This window comes from Balaenoptera acutorostrata, chromosome 8 (assembly GCF_949987535.1).
Source record: "Balaenoptera acutorostrata chromosome 8, mBalAcu1.1, whole genome shotgun sequence".
NCBI lineage: Eukaryota > Metazoa > Chordata > Mammalia > Artiodactyla > Balaenopteridae > Balaenoptera > Balaenoptera acutorostrata.
In genome coordinates, this window is record NC_080071.1 from 85,081,949 (window position 1) to 85,103,797 (window position 21,849).

The following is a 21,849-nucleotide window of genomic DNA, read 5'->3' on the forward strand; positions in this document are numbered from 1 at the left end:
ACTCGTAAAACAATTCATCCAGTATTGCCTTATGACTCATTGAGTTATGAGCACATATACAACACAATTTCAAAAGCAGTTACATTGCTTTTGGCTGCAAGGACTAGAGTCCCCAATTTTAAATGGCTTAAACTGTCCATTAGAACATTCTGCGACGATGAACATGATCACTGACGGGGCCGTCCTACATGGCAGACACTCAGTGCAAGTGGCTACTGAGCGCTTGCAACGTGGCTCGTGCAAGTGAGGAGCTGAATTTTTTATTTTACTTAACTCTAATCAAAGTTTAAATTTAATTAACCATATATGGCTAGTGGCGCTGACCATCACAGAAATGCAATGCAAATCAAAACTACAATGAGACAGCACCTCACAACTCTTAGGATATCTAGAATCAAAAGGACAAGAATAAAAAATGCTGGCAAAGAAATTCTTATACAAGGGAATCCTTGTACACTTGTTGGTGGGAATGTAAACTGATACAACCACTGTGGAAAACAGTATGGTGCTTCCTCAAGAAATTAGAAGTAGAACTACCATATGATCCAGCAATCCCACTTCTGGGTATATATCCAAAGGAAACAAAATCACTATCTCGAAAAGATTATCTGTACTCCCATGTTCATTGCAGCATAATTCACGATAGCCAAGCTATGGAAACAACCTAAGTGTCCATCAATAGATGAACAAATAAAGAAGATGTGGAATATTACTGTCTTAAAATAGAAGGAAATCCTGTCATTTGCAACAACATGGATGAGTCTGGAGGGGATTATCTTAAGTGGAACAAGCCAGATAGAGAAAAACAAATGCCTCATGGTATTACTTATATGTGGACTCTTACAAAAATTCAAACTCATAGAAACAGAGAGTAGAAAATTGGTTGTCATGGACTGGTGGATGGGGAGATGGGGTAGGAATGGAGAGAGGCTGGTAAAAGGCTGAACAAACTTTCAGCCGTAAGATGAATAAGGTCTGAGGATCTAATGTATGATATGGTGACTACGGTTGATAACACTGCATTGTATAATTGAAATTTGCTAAGAGTAGAACTTAAATGTTCTCACACACACAGAAAAAAGGTAAATAGGGATGTGTTAATTAACTTGATGCAGGGAATCCTTTCACAATGTATACGTGTATCAAATCATTACATTGTGCACTAAATATCTTGCAACTTGTATTTGTCAATTACACCTCAATAATGCTGGGAAAAAAATAAAGTACTATTTTAACCCCCCCCCAATAAAAAGCTCAATTTCCTCACTAAGCACCAGCTCTCTCCCTTCTCCTCTGACATCCTCAGAATTGCACAGCACCCCTCATGGATGAGGGAGGTATGCAGTCATTTCAAGCCTCTGGTCCTTACATAAAAGCACACAGAAGCAAGAGTAATGGGCAACAAGAAGTCTGTACTCTGTCTTCTCTCTCTTATCAGGGAGGAAAGTCGTTTTAGGAAGTCCAAGGAGATTTCCTTGACGGTCCCACCGACCAACACTGAGTCACACGCCCACCCTAAAAGCAAAGGAAGCTGGGGTAGCAGATACCTGGCATTTCCACCCCACGGTGGGTTGAAAGAGGGGTAGAGAAATGGCAGTTGTGGGCACATCCACAGTGTCTCCCAGGGTGATTGTGAGTGGTTACTTACAATTTCATAATTATTTAATGTACATCTCTCTTATGGTTTTTCTGTTTGCCCCAAGAAGTAAACTGGAAAGTCCTTTAACAGTAAAACTGTGACTTAAACTTATTTGCACCTGAAAAGGTTTTCAAGCGTTTTTTTTGTTTTTGTTTTTTTTAACTTGACCAACAACATTGTTTGGAAATAGAATGGATTCAGACTCCCAGCCACCCTTCAGTTCTTGGAGAAAATCACAGCCAGGCCAAATGGTTCAAAAAATTATAGTCCCATAAATGAAGAAGCAGAAGGCCATTAGAGTAGGGGCACAGTTGGTGATCCACGGCCAGCCTGACGTTACTAAGTAGAGACCTGGGTACAAATGTCAAAGAAACCGGCTCTTGGAAATTAAATTTAAACCACTTGGAAATGATTTATCCGTGTATGCCATTTCCTTGCAAGAATAAAGAGCTCTGAAAAAAAACACAATATGAGTTGGCGACATTGCTGGACCATTTCTAGGGGGCGAGGATCCCTGTTGTTACATACAGTTGCCCTGTCTTGTGAGAACCCTCACAGTAGAACAGGGCAAATTCCAGCTCTGCTAAGTTGTGAGACTATCACCAGTTCAACAAGTCCTGGGTGGTGGTTTACGCATGCTTATTAAATGCTTTTTTCACAAATACAGCAAAGTAACAACTTAAGATGGCAGAGTGTTTGACACATTCGGAGCTGTACTCCAAACTTTCCCGTAACGCCTCCACCATCCTCAGTGCACTAACTGCAGATCACAGATATTAAGCTTATTAACCTCCTTTGCGGTATGGTCTGTATCTAAAATAAGAACAAAAGCAACAGCAGTAATAGCTAACCTGCTGAATGCTTAATGCATGCTGGAGGTGGGCTAAGTGATTTACATACATTCTGGTATTTAATTCTCACAATGACCCTCCAAGGGAGGTCCTATCCTTATCCCCATTTTCCAAATTACGACGTGTAGGCTCAGAGCGTTACGTGTCCAAAGTTGTTAGCAAGTAAATGGTTGAAGCAAGATTCCAATCCACTCTGCTACAAATAAGCTGCTGAATGGCAGTGTTTACCTTTCCTTTCACCGGGCTCTTCAAAGTGTAATTCTGTACTTGTTTGATTATTAGATGAAGGTCTAGTTCAAAACAAGCTGTGAACCCCGGAGCGAGAATCTTTTTGTGAGGTCCTTGCTGCTCACCATCTGCCTAACACAGAACAAGTGCACAGTGAGCGGTATTATTATTGAATGTCCAAATGAATAAGCGAAGGTCTTTAAATGGGTTTGGGGTTTGCCTCAGACCGTCAGAAGGCAGATGAGTCAGCTCTCAACCTGAATGGGTGGGTTCCATTAAATTGCTTTAAAAAGACAAATTATAACTGATAAAAGACCAATAAAGGGGTATCACGTCTAATGAATTTAAAAATTTGGAAGACCGAAAATTATTTGAGAGGGTGTGATGGAAGCAGCTTCCAAATGAAGGTCCCGGCACGACTGACATTGCCCTTGGGCGTGTGGAGGCATCAACAGGAAGCTGGAGGTGAACTTCCGTGGTTTCCAGGCCGTCTCTTGTGGAGGGAGGTCTCTGAGCACTGCACAACCAAGTCTTCCCACAGAAGATGGAAGGCTCGCATGTGTTCCCATGGATGCTCAACCAGCCCCACTCATATTTTGTTCTTACTTCACTTCCTAACACTTAAACAAACTAAAAACATTACCATATTGCACTGCATCATTTAATAATCAGAGTGTGGGTGTATTGCTATGTCGCTTGTAGGATTGGGGACAGATGTTTTAAGGGAAGAGAAGGAAGGAAAAGCATCTTAAATACTTCTTTTTGCCTAAACCCCTCCCTTGCACCTGGTTTCAGGGCTTCTCTTGGTCTTACCAAACGTTCCCATGTGAAGATAAAGTAGGTTTTTTAAAAAAGACTCCGGGACTTTGGGGCAGCATTTGGATGCAAAATGGAATTGAATACAGGCTGGCTGTAAGCTGCCTTCCAGTTTCTAAGGACCTGGGTGCTGTTTGCTAAGGCAATTTCATTTGGCCCCCATAGGAGAACAACATATATGTTCCTCGAAGCTGTACGTTCTCTGCACATCACGTCTAGAAGCGTTTCTCGATTTCAATGTACCTCAATAGTTCTATGTGCTGCATTTCACTGGCAAATTCTGATGCAAGAGTTAAGATGCTAATTCTTGTTATTTTTTCCACCTTTCATGTTTACAAGACAGTGTGGATGGTTCCCTGACAATTGGGAGGTCAAGAGGGCTGCCAGGAGGCACAGGGAACGCCTCCGGCAGCCACCAAAATGTACTCCTTGGAACATTTAAAATGTAAAAGACAGTAGGATTGTTTGTTTGATAATCAGTATCAAACCCAAACGTTTTACATAATTTAAAAAAAAAGAGAGACAAGTGCATCCTTGACTTGGTAACATTTATTCAATACTCTTTGAAATTAGCAAGAATCAGAAGAAGCACATATCAATCAAATACAGCCACAAAAATGACCTGGATATAAATAAAGATGCACTATGAGAAGTACTCACTACTGAAGGAACTGGTACGCTCTTACATTTACTACCCCTTAGCAAGGAACAACTATAAAAACCTTGACTTGTAAAGGAAAATACAGCTTCAATTTGATCATAATTTGCCTCACTAGGCCCTGTCATCATGTATGTTTTCAAGGCCTAGCTTGACAAATGTTACAAAAATGACAAAAAGAGACTCAAGCGAATGTTTCCGGTTTCCGCAACATTCAACAAAACAGTGCAGAAATAAGTTACTTACCCATGCACAGAGTAAGGCAAAGGCTAATTTCATATGGGTTAGGAATAATAAATTTAACTAGTTTCTTTTTCACAGGACAAACACTTCAGACTTCTTTTTAAGTAATGGGTATACTGTATTATGGTTCATACTCTACATGTGTTTCCTAACTCTACTCAAAAAGCCAACACTCACACATCAAATACAAACTTGTCCTCGCTTAGACTTATTCTGTAACAACGGCAGAAAACAATCTGGGTTTCGTAATAATATCTACCATGGAAAGTGCACACACTAGTCGAAGCATATAGTTTAGACAGCTGAAAGTACATTAAAACATAGTCTATGGATTTCACAAATTCCGTTTTTAAAATATTTTTTGCAAACCAAAAGCTGCAGAAAGTTAGTTCTTAAATATTCTACCGGAAACTCTTGAGCAGCTAACGTTTTAAATTTCTTAAGCTTTTCATTTTCTTAAAAATATTTAAATGAATGTAGTAGCCCATCTTTTTGAAAAATAATCCCCCAAAAGATTACAAATCTTTTGTTTTAATCAGTGTGACCAAGGGCTTGTCATCGGGGCTGTAATCCTCATAGGCGATGGGGGTCACATCATACATCGCAGGCCGGGATTTCTTTCCAAACCTGAAATCACAGGGAGGGAGGACTCTGGTTAGAGAACTGTTGGCTCTCAAGTCCTGTTAAAGGTAATTGGTGACAATACCTTATCTTCAAGAATCAAATGGAACTATAAAAATACTCTCAAATATCCTCTCTAGCAAGTACAGAAATTTAAGACTTCTTGATATTAACATTGAATGAGTATAAATATTAGCCTTTGGTGTGGGAGGGCAAAAATTAGATTTCACAGAACATAGAGTCCAAATTAATAGCGAAGCTTGTAGGTTAAATCTTGGAAGAGCAGTCAGGCGTGACGGCTCTACAATAGGTTTCCAGAGAACATGTATCGATTTGTCTTCTTCTCAGACCCAGAGCGATTTGGAGAGGCAAGTTTATTTTACACCCACTCTGTGCCTGGAATGCAGAGTGGCAGGCTGGGCTTCTCTGGATTGTGCACAACCTCTCTCCTGGGACTTGCAGGAGGGCTGTGAGGGCTCAGAGGCCACCTGAGGTCCCAAGACAAGGAGAAAGGCAGAGAGAGGAAATGACTTCAAATAACAAGGTGTTAGCCCACAATCTGTGTGGGCACCCTCCCCATCCGATCCCACCCACCTATCACTCCCCAACCCCCATGTACACACAGGCCATTCTTTCTTCTCTGAGCATAAAGCCATTGTCCCAACAGACTTGTATATATCAAAAAACCCGTTGACAGCAGGACTGAAGCGCAGAAGCCAGGAGTGTCAAAATCCAATTTCAGGACTTCCCGCCAAACCAGTGTTAAAATAGCAATTATTAAAATAAAGCCAATTCAACTTCTGGGTGGTCTCTTCCCTTTCAAGACCTCACCTTCCCTAAAGGCCCCTGGAGTGCAATATAATTTAAACAATCTTCCCCATTAGCCCCGCCACCCCTCCTCCCTTCTATAAACAACATTTTTTAACTGTTTCAAGTCCAATGGAGCCTATTAAAAAAAGAAATTTTAAAAGAATCTCAAATTTTAAAAGGATTGCCAGGATGGGCCCCCAAGGACTTCTCCGGGCTTATTTCCCATGGCTTTAATCCCATCTCCCCACCTTTCCTATCTCTTCTTTTTATATCTTGGAAAGTCTGTCTTCTCACATACAGAGATGAGAAGTAGAATCAAGTGGGAAGTGAGAAAACGTTGCGTTCTTCATATGATCTTTTATTTTTAAACATTCATCAATCTTGTATTCCAATTCACTCAAGATGTACTGGCCTTCCGGAGTTGCAAAGGCACAAATCATGCCAGACAGGCACCAGGCAAAGTGCAAAGATAAAGAGTTAAAGCATTCTGCCACCAAGAAACCACAGCTCTTGCGGCACTAGTAAAAAGTCTTCAATAAAATTATGTCTAACATGTTAGCCTCATTGAAGGTCCGGAGTTGTGTGGGCATAAATATGGGTTGGACTCCAGCCTGAGGTTTGTTTATCTAAACTGACTGAGGTCTGCACAATCTGAGAAGAGGAAAAGGGCAACAATATAAAAGCCAATTGGCTCAACACTTTCTCCCAAGTCTGAAGATTTCGGAGGCTACTTTAAGGAGCAAGCATTTTGACAACCTATTTCTCATAAAATAGCTAGATACACTGGTAACAATATACCACCGATGATATTAATTTAATTAATTTTAAAAATCAGGAAATCCCAGTGTAAAGCTCTCTGTATCCGAACATGGTAGCCATGGGACGGTTTCCTGCAGGAACTCCAATGGGAGTGTCATCGAATCCTATGCAGCCTATGAATCAATTGGTTGGCCAACAGGAAAAATCCAAGCAACGTAATAAGTTCAATACAGGTTTACAATACCCATTTTATTTTTTATGTGATTCCAGTTTGAAGAATAATCTGTTTCCTCCAAATCTAGAAAGTTAAATGCCTCCATGTTACGCAATCCATCCACAAGCTGTAGTTCAAAGGGCCGTGATCTTACATTGCTGTTGTGCAGCTGGATATTGACAAGGCAGGTTTGAGGATGAGCGTTCCAGATCCACCGAGCATAACAAAGCAAGAGCTGAAGGCACTCAAGAGCTGCCACGTGTCCACCATACCCACACATAGTCAACTGAAGGACAATAAGCATTGCTTTGTGTCTGCATGGGAAACTCAGCCTGGATCGCAAAGTATAACACCGGTACAAGGGTAACCTGGGTAAAGCACGACTAACACCCCCAGCACAACTGGAGCTGGATTCCTTGCACTATGACCTAACCAGCTCCTGAGAAGCCTCCAAATTCCTTAGGTGAGACACAGAAATCTCCACCCAAAGTGCAGCATCTGCTATATGGAAGCTAAGATGTAAAATGAAGTAAGACTCTCCTTCAATCTCCCACACCTATCAGAGTAGTGAGCTCAGAGTTAGTGCAAAACCAATGTGCATTCATACTTAAATTTCCAACACTAACAGCTTTTTATATTTCCTTAGTGTCTCAGAATTGGGTGGATGTTAAGGAATAAAGCTAATACCTATAGAATTCCATTTTAAACTCTCAGGCACTAAACCAATGTCAGAGCTTGCCTATGTTATGGCAGGAGTTTTTATGCAACTGTTCTTTTTTTAAACAATGCACTGTTTTTCCTTACCCTAAAGGGACATCTTAATTGCTTAAAAAGAAAAAATTGGAAGCTAGAGAAAATTAAAATGTAGACCTTGGATTAGCAAACTACAGTCTGCAAGCTAGTAATAGCCTGTTGCTTGTTTTTTAAATAATTATTGGAACACAGTTTGTGCCCATTCATAATGCCTCTGGTGCTTTCGCACGACAAAGGCAGAGCTGGTCACAAAGACCCAGAGGCCATATGGCCCACAAAGTCTAAAATGTTTCACAGGCCATTGATGAAGCGTATAAGGATCACCCATAGTCTCTCTCCAAAGGATTTAGCATCGTGTCTGGCTGTGTTAACCATCGTGGAAGCACTAACAGCAGTTGTGCAGCTGTGGTATCAATGTCACTGACAGCTCAAACATCATAGTTGGTGACCAGTCTTGTGCACCTTATTTTACTAAAGAAACAAAAGAAACTGAAACCAGTTATGAGGGAGGTCAAAGTATGTACATTCTTCTAGTTCATATTCCCCTGGAAGTCAACAGCTAAACAATACCTCGAAGAACGGCAGGTGGATGTGAGCTTTAAAAAGGCCCACATCGGGAGATGCTGTTTGAGAAAAAGCGACTTTGTCCTTTCCCAGCTCTCTTTTTTTTTGTTTGTTTTCTGTGATCGGGCACTTATATAGCTAGTAGAGCAGTAAGCAATCAGCAACCGAAGTGTGACCTCAGATGCAGAACTTAGAGAGTTGTGGCTTCACTCCTGACAGTCTGTCACAAAGTCTTTCCGGCCTGAGTGTAAGCAGGGCAGCTGTGGAGCAGATTACTCTTAGGACAAGAGGGGGCTCCTTCTCAACCCCGCACCAGCACCAGCCGACTGCTGACGTCAGGATCACCAGACACTTCCTGGGTCACTAGGGAGCGTCACAGATGACCCAGTCAGGATTCATCCTGTGCAGCTGCTCAGCTGCAGTCATTCTGATCCAATGTCACCTCCAGGCTAGTGGCAGGGAGACAGGCCATGAAATGCACGTTAGCTATAGGCTGATGCTCAAAACTAGGAAGAGGGGAATTGCAAAAGGACTCAGTTTTTGTCAATGCCTTTCCAGGGTCTCCAGAAAAAGGGGCAAAAGGGCCAACCAGCCAGAGATCCAGCAAGGGCCTCTGGAGAACCATGCTGTAGAAGCCACAGGTCAAAGCTGAATAAACGTTTAGACAGGAATGTTCTCAGATATTTGGGAAGGCACTGTATTAACATCAATGGTTTTATCTGCAGTCACTGGTGCATGCAGGAGCTTGTTGGTTAGGAATTCTGCAGTACATATTTTTGATAAAAATCAGTACCGAATGAGAACCAGGTTTGTAAATGCTTTCAAGTTTATTCTTTCCTTCCAAGAGTATTCAGTTAAGTATCTTTTCAGTGGGCTATATCAGCAGGAAGCCCAGAAGAAACTATCTTAACTATTCCAGGGCTGAGATAAAACATTCTTCCTCTTGAATGCAAAAGGACCTTAGCCAGAGATTCCTCCAGGGTAGGGGAGTGTGGAGGGAATCTGATTTCTTGGGTCTCCCAATACATCCCCGTATAGAGCTATGGATTCTGCTCTTTCCTGGTGAACTAAGCCCCTTCAGAAAGACTTTTGAGAAACAAATGAATTTTTCTACTCTCTTCTTCTTTTTACGTGTTCTACCTCTCATCCAATGACTTCAAGATACTCCAAATACTCCGGCAGGCTGGTACCACTTACAAAGCTGGTACCCTGGCATGAATCTACTTCTCAGGCAGGTCAAGACATCCTATGCCAACCCCTCACCAAGATCATCCATTCATTTCAGACCTCAAATTTTAGTGAGGTCTACCATGTGCCAGGACCCACTGGAGATACAGTAATAAAACTCACTGCTCTTTACTCAAGAGGAAAGAGTCAAATAAACAATTAAGATGAGATTGCAGGGATTCATCTCAAGGTTTCCTGGAAGCTGTGTTGCTGAGTTGACCCTTAAACAAAGGCACCCACAATGAGGCTGATCTTTAGGGCTTGACCTGGAAGAGGGTTAACTCTCTCTTCTCCCTCAAAGTTACAGAAGTAAGGCTAGTGCAGCTCCCACAAAGAAGCTGCCCTGGGCTTTGGGGCAGAGGCTCTATATCTCCCAACTTCTCTCATCCACTGGCTCCTCTCCTTGGAAGCCAGGTTCTGATTTTTGTTTCCCCTGGACTCACTCTAAGACCTGAGTCTTAGGTTTGCGGGTTTCCTTTGGAAGAAAACTAACTTTCTGAACCTCTGAGCTTCTATGCCATTCAGACAGAATTTGGATCTGCTTGTGTCTTGAACAATATCAATCACGACGTCCCAGCAAAGATTATGCAGGTAATAGTTCCCTGGAGGCTCAATCTTAAGACACCAGGCTCAGCCCACTTTTTGCTACAGCACACTCGCTTTCTGAATTGTGGGCTTTGGATTGTTCTACCAATTGAAGGAAAATATGATGCTTTTAATACACAATATCACTATTATTTTTTTAGTAAATACTCCTTGCAAAACTCAACAAAATTAGATTAACTGATTTTTTTCTGTGTTGTAATAGATTTGGAGAAGTAAATGTGGTGTTATCTGTTTATACAATCCTTTAATATTTGTAATTTAATTTGATTGTCATAACTCTTTAAGGAGGTAGTTCTCCCTTCCCACAGCTGAGGGAACTGTATTTGTGGAAGGTTAAATCATCGGTTTAAAATATAGTCAGGGACTTCCCTGGTGGCGCAGTGGTTAAGAATCCGCCTGCCAATGCAGGGGACACGGGTTCGAGCCCTGGTCCGAGAAGATCCCACATGCCGCGGAGCAACTAAGCCCGTGCGCCACAACTACTGAAGCCCGCGCACCTAGAGCCCATGCTCAGCAACAAGAGAAGCCACCACAATGAGAAGCCTGCGCACCGCAACGAAGAGTAGCCCCTGCTCGCTGCAACTAGAGAAAGCCTGCACACAGCAACGAAGACCCAAAGCAGCCAAAAATAAATAAATAAATAATTTAATTAATTAATTAATTAAAATAAAATGCAGTCAGGCTTAATGATGTCGCTCCGACACCCAGACTCACGCTCTTTCTATGATACCACACTAATTCCTGTCTCTCCAGGAGCCTTTCCTCCAGGAGAGGACACTATTTTATACAATACGAACTCTAACAGCCAAATGACCATCATTTGACTTTCTTTAAATAAGCCCTTAAATCAAATGGGTAATTTATACTCACAGTGACTGTTAGAAGAACAACACAGCTAAACACATCCCCCCCCCAAAAATGTTTCACAACTCCTAGACATTGTTGTCTAGGTAGTAATGTAGTGATAAAGAAGTGAACATGTATAAGAGACCATATCAAAAAGCCAATTATGATGACATGGAGAAATAGAGGGAGTTTGGGTTCTTGAAGGTATTGTTAAGTCACGAAATGAAGCAACTCTAGCAGTATTATATTTTAGACTTCTTATGGGAGATGCAGTCATTTCAGCATAATAAGGCATGAAACAAAAAATGAATTGAGATCATAAACTATAAAAAAAAAATGTTTCACACACGGTGATGAAGAGTCAGATATTTATAACAGAGATAGACACAAAATGAACGAATTTATTCAATGAAAACAGAAAGCCAGCAGCAAATTAAAGGGGTTTGCTTACGAAACAGCCTAATTATCCGGTCCCCTAATACTACCTTGAACTTATGTTTTATTCTTTGAAACCCTCCTTGGGGATGTAAAGTCCTGTTCATAATATAACCCTGATACTGAGAATGCACACGTGAAAGCAGCACCTCCCTTCCGCCTCCTCCCGCCGCCCACCTGGCATGCCGGATGGAGGCGATGGCGTTGCTAAACTCGCTGTCGATGCTGCGGCAGTTGTAGAACTCCTCGTAGGCCGGCCTGGAAGAGCCCTGGTACTCGATGCGGCTGATGCGGCAAATCCCCACAATCAGGATGATGAGCATCAGGATGAAGGCGACGCAGAGGGCGCCGATGATGATGTAGAGGGAGTGGCGGGGCATGTTGGTGAGACTCTCCGCCACGTGCCCGGACTTCCACTGGAGGTCTGAAGGCAGAAATAAGCAAACGGCTGCGGATGAGGTGTGGCCTTTTCAATGGGAAGGACTTTCCTGTCCTCACATCGGGAACCTAAAATATAAGGGCTGTCCAAGCTGGGAAGAATTGTTTTCTATGGATAATTCAGACCAAAGGCCTTACTGTATAAGGACGTCTTACAGATCATTAAGAAAAAACAGGAACATGCCATAGAAAAATGTGCCAAGAATATAAAAATGAATTCACCAAGGAAATACAAGTAGAAAATTGTTAAGCTTCATAATTATTTTTTAAAAATGCAATTCCTATATCAGTTCCCAAATATTATTTTTAAATTCTGATAACCACAGTTGACATGGGGTACAGAAATGGGGACTGTGTGAATGGATACACAACCCCTGTGCGGACTGCATGGAGTTTCCTTTGACCCAGAAATTTCACTGTTCAGAATTTATGCTGAGGAAATGGTCCTATAAATGCATAAAGCCCTGGGTGCAAGGATGTTCATCTCAGCAGCACAATTTTTAAATGTTAGATTATCGACTATCACACATTTAGAAAAAAGTTCAGAAAATAGTACAGACACCTATGTACTCATCAAAGTTAATAAATGTTCCTATTTGACCTTCTTTGCTTTATTTTTTTAAAGGTTTTTTTTTTAAGAAATAAAACGTTATAGATATAGCTAGAGTCTCTCAACCCCATATTCTCTCTCTACCCCACCAACAGACAGCACAATTCATAAAAGTGCAAAAATGGGAAACAACCTAATTATTCAACTCTTAGCGAGACAGACAGATATTCACCAAATAGCAAAAGAATAAAAAAAAAAAAAGGGTTACCAAGCAGAACCTAGTTGTAGAGTACAATCACATATGAGCTTCCAACGTCTACCTTACTGAAAAGCTCAGGATGGAGTGATACCAATGATGAACATTTGTTGTTTTCTTACTATGCTAAGCTTTCTGTAAACATCTCATTTAATCATCACAACCCCCGGAAGACATATCATTCCTTCTCCCCACTTTACAGACAATGTCTAGGAAGCTGACGTCACTTCCCGGGTGAGCATGTTGGCAAGTTTGGGTCCAAGTTCTTAGCCTCTGCCTCACACAGCAGTGTGCTAACGACAGTGATCTCTGAAAAGCAGGCCTGCATGGGATTTTTATTTCCTTCTTTACACATCTCAGTCTTTTCCAACTTTAAAAAAAAAAGAGAGAGAAGAATGCAGTCCGTTTGTAATAATTAAAAAGTAAGCAATAAGTCATTTGAAGAAAACACCCATGGGATTATCTTCCAGTGTAACTAGCAGAAGGGGTGTGAGCCTTGGGATCACACCAACCTTGCTTTCAATCCCAGCTGCAATGTTTACTTGACCTCCCTGAGCCTCAATTTCTTCCGTTATAAGATGAAAATTGCAACATATACCCTATAAGCTTGCTGTGAGCATAAGTTAGAAAACATGTCAAGAAAAGTAAGAAAGTCCACTGCTGGGCTCATGGTAGGTGGTCCCTAAGGAGGAGTAGCTGGTGGTGGAAGAGGGAAGGATACAGAGGAGGAGAATCCTTTCCTCTGAGGCCCACACTCTGAGCTGAGGATTATTGAGCATTGCCCTGTGCCCATTCCAAAAACACCAACCTGGATGGGCAGGAAAAAAGTGGATGGATGGACATAATCTCTGTATCTGGCACAGGTCAAGAGTGTCTAATTATGTCCTGTTTACAGACCTGCATACAAACGGAATGGTTCAGATAATGTGACCAGGATTTGAAAGGAAGCTGTGAAGATTTAAAAGGGCTAGATAAGATCAAAGAGAAACTGAACTTGGGAAAGAGGATGCCTTCTCTACTTCACTCACACCGCCACCTCCACCACCATCACCTCCAGGCCACGATTTCCACCTTAGGACTCTGGGTGCCTGGAAATGGGATTCAAGGGTGGGTGGGAATGGGCCTGTCTTCCTGCGAAACCCTCAGGCCTCTTTCCACTGTTCCACTTTAGGTGAGAGTATTTGTCACCTCTGGGTCCTCATACTCTCATCTTAGCGACATCTTCAGTGACACTGGAGTCTCAGAATCAGCTATTCTCTCCCTTGAAAAGTTACAATCTGCACAAGAGCACAGGTAAACACCCAAACAAGGATCCGAGCGTGCAGACCTTTTTCCTAGAAGCCTAATGGAAAACTGACCCATGCCCCGAGCCTGGCTGGTTCCTGAGAGTTTGAGAAGAACGGGATGAATGAAGTGACTTCTGAGTGTGTGTCCAGATCTTCCGGCTCCTGAGTTTTACACCAAGGCCCTCGAAGTCTGGTTTTGCCACTCGAGTCTGCCTTCCTGATCACAAAGCCCGTGCAGCCAACGCACACACAGGCAGATGGAATGACATAAATCACTGCAAATAAATGGTCGCAATGGAAGGGAGGCGGTGTTTTGTGAAACCAAGACTCAGTCCCGGATTGGCAGCCCTTTCATCTGGCAGTAACCTGGTGCACATGGAGAGAGACAAGTCATCTTTCTGGCTGAGAGAGAAGCGTGACTCACTTGATTTCCAAGTATTTCAACATTCTCTGAAAAATTCACTTGTAGGCCGGAGTCCAGCGCTCACAGGGTGTGCTGTAACACTCACTGAGCATTGTCACGAGGGCAGCCAATACTGTTTCTACTCCAGCTCGGCGGAGCGCTCAGATCTGATCACTGTGGCAACCACACAAGTTCTTGATGAGTTCCTATGGTCAATGCACACCTTCGTGTCAACAGCTTACACATCACACTGATTGTGTATACACAGCCAGTGCACAACCGCACACGGCCACTGAAGCAGAAAAACAACTGTATCAGGTTACGTGCTCGGCACACTGCCCCAGGCCTGATAAGCTGCCTAAATCGCTTGTATTTCTGACCATCTGCTCTATTTCCCCAAACTCTGAATTCCAAGCTGTTTGGACTTTTGGGAAAACTTTCTCAAAATTTCTCCTGAACCTCTGTTTCTCCTCCCTGCCCCTGCCCTTTGCTTTTTCCACCCTATTGTCATCTAAGACTTGTCTGATAAGTGAACGTGGCTGCTTTGCACGCTAGGCGGGTTAGTAGGCAAGCTGGATCTGAATAAATGCAACATTTGGTCTGCGAGGCAGCAAACGTATCTGCAGCAGGTGGCTGCAGCTGCCACCTCGCGGTCCATAAGTCAGCGCTCTGCCGCACACGGGGAGCCCCGGGGCCTGAATCAGTTACTATGGTGGCCGCGGCCGGGCTCGGGGAAAAGTCACGCACCAGAGCACGCTGGGAGGGATGACCTCACCAGCCCCGGCAGGTGCGTGACCAGGAACGCACGCACACAAACTGTTCAGGGAAAATGTCGCACTTCTGGGTCTCAGGGAGCATTTGCATTTCGGTTTAAACTCAATCTGTTTGAGGTTTTGCATCTTCTAAAGTGCTTTCGGCTTTAACATTTCAATCGGTACGAAAATAGGAGCTACGTAGGGGCTGGACTCAGAGCCTCTGCTCAAGGTAAAACAGGCAGTCAGCGGCCAAGCTGAGGATAAAACCAGACCCACCGACCACCTCCACTCCACCAAAAAGAGACCTCATTCGATAGACAAATTGAATTCTAAAATACATTTCCCGTATCTGTTTTTTCATTTACCCAGGTGTATCTAGCTAGACTAATTTGTCCACCTACTTTTAAGTGTTTTTCAGACTTAAAAAGAGTCTGAAAGTAAAGGAATGCATGTCTGTTTTGGGTAGATGTCACTTAGATAGCTAGATAATTTTTGAACCATCTGTGACCTAGAATAACTGTGAGGCGGGATTTCAAATCTCTTTGTTTTCTGTAGCTGTAAGTTACGTGGACAATCAAAACAGTCAATGAGACTCAAAAAAGTTAACACTCTCATTAACCTTCAGAAGATGCAGGAGCGGAGGGAACCGAAGGTACGGCTCACCTCCCTCCTAGCGATCCTATCACTGAACCCGTATCAATAAGCACCTACTATATGCCGAGCATTGTGCTGAGTGCCTGGGATACGAAGCAAGGGAAAACTGAGAGAAAAGCGGGCTAAGCCACTTGGCTAAGTCCAGGTGTGCTAAGCCGTGAGGGACCAGAGCGGCCCTGCTTCGAGAGGGGACGGGGGAATCGCCATCTAACCGGGGAATCAGGAGAGCTTTTGTGATGGGGGTCCACGGCAAGCGTGGCTCTAAGGGTGAGTGCATATTCACCAGGGATGGAGAACAGCAAAGGGAAGGCTGTCCCAGGCAAAGACCTGGGAGGAGGTGGAAAGCAGAGGGAGGAGCTGGAAGGAGGAGGGTGGCCACTCAAGGCAGCAAGGCAGAGGCTGCCTGAGCGAAGACGGGGCACCGCCCCACAGCGTAGAGCAGCCCTCCCAGTCCCACAGGCAAGAGTGCGGCCTTTGGTCTGTAGTCATTAATGTATTTTAATAGCAACTTGGTGTGGGCAAGGATGGAAACAGTGGTTGGAGGGAGGGTCTGAGGGTTCAGATTTGCACTTTGAAAAGATGCCTCTGCCATTTACGACCACATAGATGACCTGGAGGACATTCTGCTGAGTGAAATAGACCAGACACAGAAAGATAAATATTGCATGATGTCACTTATATGTGCAACATATAGGAAAAAAAAAATCCAGAGAGTAGAATGGTGGTTACCAGAGGCTGGGGAGGGGGGCGGGGTGATGGAAGGAAGGGAGGGAGGGAGGGAGGAGGGAGGGAGGAGGGAGGGAGGGAAGGTAGCTGGGGGAGATAGGGGTGGAAGTATGGGGAGTCACTGTTGAATGGGTGTAGAGTTTGCCTTGCAAGATGAAAAGAATTCTGAGGAAAGATGGTGGTGACGGTTGCAATATAAATATAAATGTACTTACAATATTGTATACAATATAAATGCACTTACACTTAAAAATGGTTAAGATAGTTATGTGTATTTTACCACAATGAAAAAATTTTTTAAATAATGAAAAGGTAAAATACTTTTGGAAAATTAAAAAGAAAGAAAGGAAGAAAAAAGAAAAGAAAGGTTGCTTCTGGCTGTATATGAAGAAAGGGTTTGAGCGGCTAGGGTAGAAGCCAGGTCAGAGGCTACTGCGGTATCTGGCAGAGCTGGTGGTGGTTTGGCCTGGGTGAGAGGGGTGGAGACAGAGAGGTGAAGGAATGTGGGTGTGAGTTAGGGGTGGAATTCACCAGACTAAATGCAGCTTGTAGAGGCCAGTGAGGAGAGACAAAGGTAGCGTCAAATTTCTTGGCCTTTGGCTTGCATCCCTGGATGGATGAAGTGCTAGAGGCAAGCAGGGGACATGGCAAGACAACCAGGTTTGAGTGGAAGCTTATGAGTTTTGTTTTGTACATGTTGAATTGGAAGTGCCTTTAACACACCCAAGTGGCGACATCAAATAGACAGTTGTATTATTTTGTTCAGCATTTTGGTTAATAACAGCAAACAGTTATTGAGAGTTCAATGTGTGCTGAACACTATTCTAAGTGTGTTAGGTCCTTTATTCCTCGTATCATGCTCTGAAGTGGACATTGTTACTATCTCCCTTTTATACAGGAAGCAGCTGGGACTCCAAAGAAGCCAGGGAAAGAGCAAAGTTGGTTGTCTTGGGTTTCTTCTTCCCAAAATGCAGGGAATTTAATAATGCTTGAAGAAACCCATCAAAACAGTTATGTTATATGAGCAGTCTTTATTGTACAAATAGATTCGGTTCTTTGGTTCTCATTTTGATATAAACTAGGATTTTTAAAACATAAAACTCATTTGGAATTAACATATATACACTACTATATATAAAATAGATAACCAACAAGGACCTACTGTATACCCCAGGGAACTATACTCAATATTTTGTAATAACCTATAAGGGAAAAGAATCTTGCCCAGGTTTCCACATGTAATAAGTGGCAGAACCTGAATTTGAACCACACACTTTGGCTCTGAACACTTAATAAGTAATGTTTTCCATACTGCACAATGTGGAAATCAATGTATTGGGGCCAGACTGCATTAGAAAAAAAAGTTTAGAAAGCCATATAGAAGCGTGTCACACTTGTAAAGTAAGTACTACTTCATGTTTTGTGTGTGTGGGAGAGACACTGTATGTTATGTGCTGCATCAAAATGCAAAACATCTTTCTTACTGTGGGTTGCAGTCAAAAGGCCTGAGAAACACTTCCCTCTGCTATATGCATCCATCAGGACCCTTCAGGAAGGGAGGAGGAAGATTCCCCTCATGGAATACCTGTATCTACCTTGGAATAGAAAAGTCAAGGTCTAATTACATCAATAAAACTACATATCTATAAAATGCCTGTTATCCAAAATATTCAGTATGTTTAGAAAATCAGTAGTTATCTCAAAAACATCTAATTTATCAATAAAACTACATATCTATAGAATGCCTGTTATCCTAAAATATTCAGTATGTTTAGAAAATCAGTAGTTATCTCAAAAACATCTGATTTATCAATATTCCATCAGAGGTGGGGAAACTTCACTTTGAATAGACACCCAGAGGCTGCTCACTGCTCAGAGAGTGACAACGGATGATAGCAATTAAGGCAACCATTTACTGAGCACTTACTGTGAACCAGGCACTGTACTGCACTATGTTATTCACATGTGTTATCCCATTTATCAAGGCCTGTGGCTCAGAGCTCTTGTTTACCAGGAGTAAGTACCTGAGCTGGGATTCAAAACCAGGACCGCACAACTCCACAGTAACGTCCTTCCCATAATCAGGCTGCTTCCCCACATCTAGCCACGATCGCTTCCCAAGAGGTCAGCGGAGGATGCAGCCTTGGTGTTCAAAGTATTTAGTAAGGTAATTGTGGGTTAAGTGGGACTTGCGAGTCAACTTCGGCCCCCAACACCATTGCTTCCAAGAGGAAAAGTTGTATTGGCAAAGAGCCAATATAGAAATAAATGCTCATGAAAAATTCAAGGACCCCTTAATTTGACTATTCCATTTTCAAGAATTTATCCTACTGATATTCTCACACAAGAATATGTATATATAAGAATTTTCACTCTACTGTTGTTTTTAATACCAAAAACCTGAAAATGAGTTATCTGTCTATCAATAGGGGTATGATTAAATAAATTATAGAGCATCTAAAAAATGGAAATACTGTGTGGTGTTAACAAAATTGAGGAAGATCTGCATAAGCCAACATGGATAAACACTCAAGATATATTACTAAGCATAAAAGCAAGACGCTGAACAGTATGCATAGAAGAGTCCCATTTGTATGGGAGAAAACGGGACTAATACAGTGACTGAAAGCATCTGGAAGAAGCCACAATAAATGGGTAACAGTTGTTACCTTTGGGGAGTGAAGTGGGGAGTCTCCATGGGGAGGAAGATTAATTAATTTTATTTTGTTTGTTTTCTTTTTTATTGAAGTATAATTGATTTACAATGTGTTAGTTTCAGGTGTACAGCACAGTGATTCAGTTTTATATATATATATGTGTGTGTGTGTGTGTGTGTGTGTATATTCTTTTTCAGATTCTTTTCCCTTACAGTTTATCACAAAATATTGAGTATAGTTCCCTGTGCTATACAGTAGGTCCTTGTTGGTTATCTATTTTATATACAGCAGTGTGCATATGTTAATCCCAAATTAGTTTTGTTTTTTAAAAATCCTGGTTTACACAAAAATGAGAACAAAAGATCAGAATCTATTTGTACGATAAGGACTGCTCATATAACATAACTGTTTGATGGGTTTCTCCAAGCATTATTAAATTCCCTGCATTTTGGGAAGAAGAAGCTATCCAACTTGGCTCCTTCCCTGGGTTCCTGGAGCTACCTGCACGAAGTCTCACAGCAACTCCCGTCACATATGAAGACCCACCCTTGGATGAGGAGATCCTGAAGGCAAGAGCTGTTTCATTAATCTGTATATCCTGGGCACTATGCTTAATGTCTGACAATAAGAGGGCCTTGATTATTCACTGAATGCATAAATCCAAGACGCCCTGTCCCCCTATTTCTCAACTGCAGAATGTCATTAATTCAATAGTTTAACCATAGATTCAACTGCTCAGTATATAGAACTAGCCAACTCTCAGTCAGCAGGACTGTCTGTAACTCTAACTGCATAGACCTTAAAGCTCCAACACAAATGATACAAAACACTCCACTATGTAGAGAATTATAAGAATTTTGAATTTTAGACTCTGATTTTAGGAAAGCAAAAGTTTTATTAAAATCCTCCCAAAATTTTTTGATCAGTCCAAAGGTGGTTAAGAACAAGTGTCAGAATTAAAACTTCACCAGGCTTGTTTTGTTAGTTTCTAGAACTTCGGGTTTGCATTTGCCTCAGAATATGTATAAAACACCACAGCTACTCTCATGATCCTTTTAGGGTAGTTCTGGATCAATGTTTTTGACGGTTTTGATAAATATGTGTGGTCTGCTAGATTTCTGCTTCTTATTACTGATTGGGGGCCAGATCATAACTCTAAAGGGCAAATTTCTAATAACTACCCATTATCAGGGTAAACATTAGGAGTGGGAGCCATGGCACCACTAAAATGGTGTTAATTTGCATGTAAATCCCATCGAGGTTTCTGAACCTAGTGTTGGCTGATGACAAAGTAGACTCATTTCCACACGCAGAGCCCTTCCTTCACTGGAGTCTGCACGAACTCTCAGTGTGTGTTTGTGAGTATCACACACGTATTCTATGAATTTCTGAATTTCTCTTTTCCACGTGCAATAGGAAACATCCTATGGTGTTCTGTAAGGAAAAGGCAATAGGATATGCCTGCCCTATTATAATCTGTGCTTCCTGGCAGAGTATGACACTACTTTGAGGGTGAATCCAACAATGCTAGGGCTGGAAGGAAGAAAACTAACCATTTCCTTTAATCCTTCATTTTATGGATGAAGAAAGTGAGCTCCAGAGAGAGAAAATGACCTTCCTCCTGCTGGTGACGGGTTGGGTGGCAGGACCAACCCAGCTCCCTGTTCTTAAGAGCAGCATCCATTCTATCCACCAAATCCTGCCCCTTTAATCAGTTTAAGTTATATTCATGCGAATACTTATTATAATGATTAGGATGATGCTGTAACAGAAAAAAAAGTAATGCTAAATCATCTCCAAATGTTATAATTTTTAAGAACAAATGGGAGTAATGAAACTGCTGATTAGGTGCTATGGTAGGCCAAATAATGGTCTCCCGAAGATGAACACATACTATTCCCCAGAATCTTTGATTATGCTACCTTACTTGGCAAAAGGAACTCTGCAGATGTGATTAAGCTGACGGTCTTGAGATGGTTTCATTATCCTAAATTACCTTCATGGGCCCAAAGTAATCACAGGAGTCCTTATAAGTGAAAGAGGGATGTGAGCGATCTGGAGAAGGAAATGTGACAATGGAAGCAGGAGTCAGAGAGACGTGATTGCTGGCTTTGAAGATGGAGGAAGGGGCCATGAGCCAAGGAAGGTAGGCAGCCTCTAGAAGTTGGAGAAGGCAAAGAAGAAGGTTCTTTAGAAACTCCAGAAGGAAGACAGTCATGTTGTGTTTTAAGCCATTAAATCTGTGGTAATTCGTTGCAGCCGCAGTAGGAAACAAATACAGGTGGTCAGGGAAGGCATCTGAGAAGGTGACGTTCAAGCTGAGACCTAAAAGCTGAGAAGGAGACAGCTGTGCTAAAATCGCAAAGAGAGCTCCAGGCATGGGGAACAGCACAGGCAAAGGCCCTGATGGCAGGAATGAACGGGACCTGCTCAAAGAAGGGCAAGGAGGACAGTGTGACTAAAGTGTAGTGAACAAGAAAGGAGGGCAGGTGAATGGCCTCAGGAAGCAGAAGTCAGGCTGGTGGGAGGCCCCATTACTGCCTTTGACAACTTGGAGCCCGCCATGCTATGGAGCTACATGGGCCATGGTTCTCCCTCTTCTCTGCTACATCTGAGCTTTCCTGTTGAGACTTACCAACCTGACCTTGTGTCATTCAGGCACCCTCCTCTTGGTTTCTAGCCACTTCAGAAGATCATAGATGTTCAGGGTTAGAAAGAAACCTCAGAGACCATAGGTCCCATGGCTCACACAGGACAGGAGACCTCTTATATCTTCTCTGCCCACTGACAGTCCAAACTCTGCTGCCACTTCTGCTTTGAATCCATTCCATTGATTCAGATCCATTTCTCTTGG

At 42.4% G+C, this 21,849-nt stretch overlaps 1 protein-coding gene across 1 annotated transcript in view; it reads right to left on the bottom strand.

Annotated features, from left to right (window-relative positions):
• Positions 1 to 4,065: 4,065 nt before the first annotated feature.
• The window catches only part of DNER (delta/notch like EGF repeat containing), a 326,762-nt gene continuing 308,978 nt past the window's right edge, over positions 4,066 to 21,849 (bottom strand). Inside the window, exons 12-13 of the mRNA XM_057551824.1 lie at positions 11,448 to 11,694; positions 4,066 to 5,062 (exon numbers count right to left, since the gene is read on the bottom strand). Coding sequence (XP_057407807.1) covers positions 4,951 to 5,062; positions 11,448 to 11,694 — 359 coding nt within the window. The 3' untranslated portion in view covers positions 4,066 to 4,950. The remainder of the gene's footprint in view (positions 5,063 to 11,447; positions 11,695 to 21,849) is intronic.